At 45.0% G+C, this 5,000-nt stretch overlaps 2 protein-coding genes across 2 annotated transcripts in view; one reads left to right on the forward strand and one right to left on the reverse strand.

The window, feature by feature from the left end:
* The window catches only part of LOC307006888 (uncharacterized protein), a gene marked incomplete at its 3' end in the record, with an annotated part of 285,408 nt that overhangs the window by 141,358 nt on the left and 139,050 nt on the right, over window positions 1–5,000 (forward strand). The window lies entirely within an intron of this gene.
* grin2ba (glutamate receptor, ionotropic, N-methyl D-aspartate 2B-a) overlaps window positions 1–5,000 on the reverse strand; it is a gene marked incomplete at both ends in the record, with an annotated part of 46,845 nt that overhangs the window by 1,488 nt on the left and 40,357 nt on the right. Inside the window, 4 exons of the mRNA XM_079627677.1 lie at window positions 1–483; window positions 2,672–2,910; window positions 3,873–4,060; window positions 4,764–4,924. The exon at window positions 1–483 is cut by the window's left edge and continues 1,488 nt beyond it. Coding sequence (XP_079483803.1) covers window positions 1–483; window positions 2,672–2,910; window positions 3,873–4,060; window positions 4,764–4,924 — 1,071 coding nt within the window. The remainder of the gene's footprint in view (window positions 484–2,671; window positions 2,911–3,872; window positions 4,061–4,763; window positions 4,925–5,000) is intronic.

Here is a 5,000-nt window from a genome sequence, read left to right on the forward strand (position 1 = left end):
GCTGAAGATGGGGCCTCCACCGGGGCCATCGCAGTCGAACAGACCCTCCTCCAGAGAGCTGCTGGAGCCCAGGCTGCGGGGCCCGGGGCCCTCCGTCAGCCCCAGCGCAGAGCCCCCGTGGTGGAGCCGGTAGTGCTCCTGGTACAGGTTGCTGTCCTTCAGGTGCAGGTTCCCAAAGGTGCGCTCCACCTCGCTGATGTAGTCGCTGAACATGTTGTCCTCGGGCAGGTACGGGCTCTTGCAGTCCAAGGGCCCGGCCAGGCTCCGGCGCTGCTCGCTGATGTCGTACACGGAGGACTCGCGGCGAATGAAGTCCAGCGCGCTGTGCGGAGAGCCGTTGACCCCGGACAGAGACGCCATGTTCTTGGCCGTGCGCAACAGACGCAGGATGTTGGAGTGGGTGTTGTTCATCGTAGCAGAGGGGGAGTTCAGACCCGAACTCTTGTCTTCGATCTCCACTCCGTGAATGCAGCTGTAAATCTCCTGAAAGAAGAGAGATAACGTTTCAGTGTTCAGAGCTGCCGTTAAAGGGATAGTTCACCCAAAACATTTTTTTCTCACACTGAAGTCATCCTAGGTGTATATGACATTCTTCTATCGGAGTCATGTTAACAAATGTCCTGGCTCTTCCAAGATTTATAATGGCAGTGAGTGGCTGGAGAAAATCTGAAGCCCATAAAAGTGCATCTATCCATGATAAAAGTAATCCATACGGCTCCAGGGGGTTAATAAAGGCCTTCTGAAGTGAAGCGATGCGATTGAGTAAGCAAAATATGGATATTTATAACTTTATAAACTAAAATCACTCCGACACATGGATTTACGGTGGAAGAGTAATCCATGACCCGACGCACAACATAATGACGAACGCGGACGCTCAGAGGGAACAGCAAAACAAAACAGGTCGAGAATTATCCATTTTGAAGAGAAACGTCAGAGGATTTCTATATAATAGAAGAGGAGCTTGGGTTTGTTGCACAGCCCTATTAGTTTGAACCGTGAGAGGCGTCTAAGCTTACGCTGCTCCTACATCTACGTCATACACGCGTCAAGTGTTACTCTTGTGGCGTGAGTATGCGTACGGTCGTCTGGCAGAAGCTAGTTATTTTAGATGATAAAGTTATAAATATGGATATTTTTCTTACAAAACCCATGGCTTCGCTTCAGAAGGCCTTTATTTACCTCCCGGCATCTGTGGAGCACTTTTATGATGGATAGATGCACTTTTATGATGGACAGATGCACTTTTATGATGGACAGATGCACTTTTATGATGGATAGATGCACTTTTATGATGGATAGATGCACTTTTATGATGGACAGATGCACTTTTATGATGGACAGATGCACTTTTATGATGGACAGATGCACTTTTATGATGGACAGATGCACTCTTATCATGGACAGATGCACTTTTATCATGGACAGATGCACTTTTATCATGGACAGATGCACTTTTATGATGGACAGATGCACTTTTATGACGGACAGATGCACTTTTATGATGGACAGATGCACTTTTATGATGGATAGATGCACTTTTATGATGGATAGATGCACTTTTATCATGGACAGATGCACTTTTATGATGGACAGATGCACTTTTATGATGGACAGATGCACTTTTATGATGGACAGATGCACTTTTATGATGGACAGATGCACTTTTATGATGGACAGATGCACTTTTATGATGGACAGATGCACTTTTATGATGGACAGATGCACTTTTATGATGGACAGATGCACTTTTATGATGGACAGGTGCACTTTTATGATGGACATTTGCACTTTTATGATGGACATATGCACTTTTTATGATGGACATATGCACTTTTATGATGGACAGATGCAATTTTATGATGGATAGATGCACTTTTATGATGGACAGATGCACTTTATGATGGACAGATGCACTTTTATGATGGATAGATGCACTTTTATGATGGATAGATGCACTTTTATGATGGACAGATGCACTTTTATGATGGATAGATGCACTTTTATGATGGACAGATGCACTTTTATGATGGACAGATACACTTTTATGATGGACAGATGCACTTTTATGATGGACAGATGCACTTTTATGATGGACAGGTGCACTTTTATGATGGACAGATGCACTTTTATGATGGACAGATGCACTTTTATGATGGACAGATGCACTTTTATGATGGACAGATGCACTTTTATGATGGACAGATACACTTTTATGATGGACAGATGCACTTTTATGATGGACAGATGCACTTTTATGATGGACAGGTGCACTTTTATGATGGACAGATGCACTTTTATGATGGACAGATGCACTTTTATGATGGATAGATTAACTTTTATGATGGATAGATGCACTTTTATGATGGACAGATGCACTTTTATGATGGACAGATGCACTTTTATGATGGACAGGAGCACTTTTATGATGGATAGATATTTCCAGTTTTGGGTGAATGTGAACTAACCCTTTAACACAACATTATTTCTAGCACAATGGTGTCTTGAAGCGCTGCTCTCCTTCAGTTCTCTGTTCAGCGAGTGTGTTCTGCCTGTGTGTACTCACCCTGCTGTCCGGTTCTGCTGTTCAGCGAGTGTGTTCTGCCTGTGTGTACTCACCCTGCTGTCCGGTTCTCTGTTCAGCGTGTGTGTTCTGCCTGTGTGTACTCACCCTGCTGATGGTGTAGGTGAAACCAGGTTTGCCAGAGAAGACGCCCATGAAGCAGAAGCGCAGGTGCCAGTAGAAGACGTGTTCAGCGATGAAGGTGATGAGCGAGAGGGCCATGGCGGCTCCGAGCATGTAGAACACGCCGGCCATGTTATCCACGTCCAGCTGACTGCTCATCACTTCATTCTTCTCGTGATGGCAGATCCCCGTCAGCCAGAGAGCCTCGAACTCCTCCATGTCACCTGAGACACACACACACACACGCACACACACACACACGTTTTTTATACTGTACAAACTGTATATTCTGTCCCCTTACACTGCCCCTATCCCTAAACCTACCCATCACACATCAATTTTCCTTGTGAGGACCAGCAAGAAGTCCTCACAAATTAGGGAATCTAATCTAAGTTTATCATTGGTCCTCACAAGTATAGCTAAGTATAGTGTGTGTGTGTGTGTATGTGTGTGTGTGTGTGTGTGTGTGTGTGCTTGCATGTGTGCGTGTGTATGTGTGTATATGTGTGTGTGTTTGCGTGCGTGTACGTGCATGTGCGTGTGTGTGTGTGCATGTGTGTATGTGTGTGTGTGCGTGCGTGTACGTGCGTGTACGTGCGTGTGCGTGCGTGTGTGTGCGTGCATGTGTGCATGTATGTGTGTATAGACTCGAACATTATGTTGGCATTAGTGGAATTGCACTAGCATGGTTTAAATCATACTTATCTGACCGTTATCAGTTTGTAGCAGTAAATGAAGAGATGTCTTATCGATCACAAGTTCAGTATGGCGTACCACAAGGCTCAGTACTAGGACCGCTGCTGTTCACTCTGTATATGCTACCATTAGGAGATATCATTAGGAAACATGGAATTAGCTTTCACTGTTATGCCGACAATACTCAGCTGTATATTTCTTCAAAACCTAACGAAACCTACCAATGCACAAAATTAACGGAATGCATACAGTAGCTGATGTAAAAAACTGGATGACTAGTAATTTCCTACTACTAAATTCAGAAAAAACAGAGATTCTAATTATTGGACAAAAAACTTCCACACGTAATAACCTAGAGTACTGTCTAACACTTGATGGCTGCTCTGTTAAGTCTTCGTTGTCGGTTAGGAACCTGGGTGTGTGTGTGTGTGTGTGCGTGCTTGCATGTGTGTGTATGTGTGTGTGTGTTTGTGTGTGTGTGTGTGTGTACCGTCTCCAAACAGCTGCAGGATGGCGAGGTCCACTTGTCTCTTCCACACCGAGTCCTTCTGGATAGCGATGCCGTAGCCGGTGGAAGCGAACACTTTCCCGGAGCCGATGGTGACCAGCTTACAGCCCTCGTCTCGGCCCGCCATGTAGTTCAGCACCGCAGCGTCGTAGATGAAGGCGTCCAGCTTCCTGTGAGCAGAACACCAGCGCTCAGAACCACAGCGGCAGTTTTACATCCATTATGTCACACTTTAGAGGGACAGTCCACCCAAAAATAAACACTAGCCCATGATTTACTCCCTCAACCCATCCTAGGTGTGTATGACACTCTACTGTCAGACGAACACAATCTGAGTTATATTAAAATATGTCCTGACTCTTCCAAGCTTTAAAATGGCAGTGAATGGCTGTTTGTTTTCGGAAGTCCATAAAAGTGCATCTGTCAATCATAAAAGTGCATATATCCATCATAAAAGTGCATCTGTCCATCATAAAAGTGCATATATCCATCATAAAAGTGCATCTGTCCATCATAAAAGTGCATCTGTCCATCATAAAAGTGCATCTGTCCATCATAAAAGTGCATCTGTCCATCATAAAAGTGCATCTGTCCATCATAAAAGGTCATCTGTCCATCATAAAAGTGCATATGTCCATCATAAAAGTGCATCTGTCCATCATAAAAGTGCATCTGTCCATCATAAAAGTGCATCTGTCCATCATAAAAGGTCATCTGTCCATCATAAAAGTGCATCTGTCCATCATAAAAGGTCATCTGTCCATCATAAAGTGTGTTGTCTGAGAGAAGAGTGTAGGAAGGCTACAGGGATCATGGGCTAGTGTTCACATGTTCAGGTGAGGTGTCTCTTGAACAGGTAACTGGTTTTCTCACCCGGTCTTCAGACTGATCAGAGCTTCGTTCACGTTGCGCTGATGGAACTTGATCATGTAGGAGTGCATCTCTTTGTAGTTATTGCGTATGTTCCTCTCGGTGCTGCCGTTCGGGACCGTCCCGAAGCGGAACGGCGGGGAGAAGTCGTTGGGTCTCTGAAACTGAAGACGACAGTGTGAGCAAACAGAACCTCCGGTACCGTATGTGCCGCGCCGGGTCAGAAATGGCCGCCTTAGA

This window comes from Phoxinus phoxinus, assembly GCF_949152265.1.
Source record: "Phoxinus phoxinus genome assembly, chromosome: 1".
Taxonomy (NCBI): Eukaryota; Metazoa; Chordata; class Actinopteri; order Cypriniformes; family Leuciscidae; genus Phoxinus; species Phoxinus phoxinus.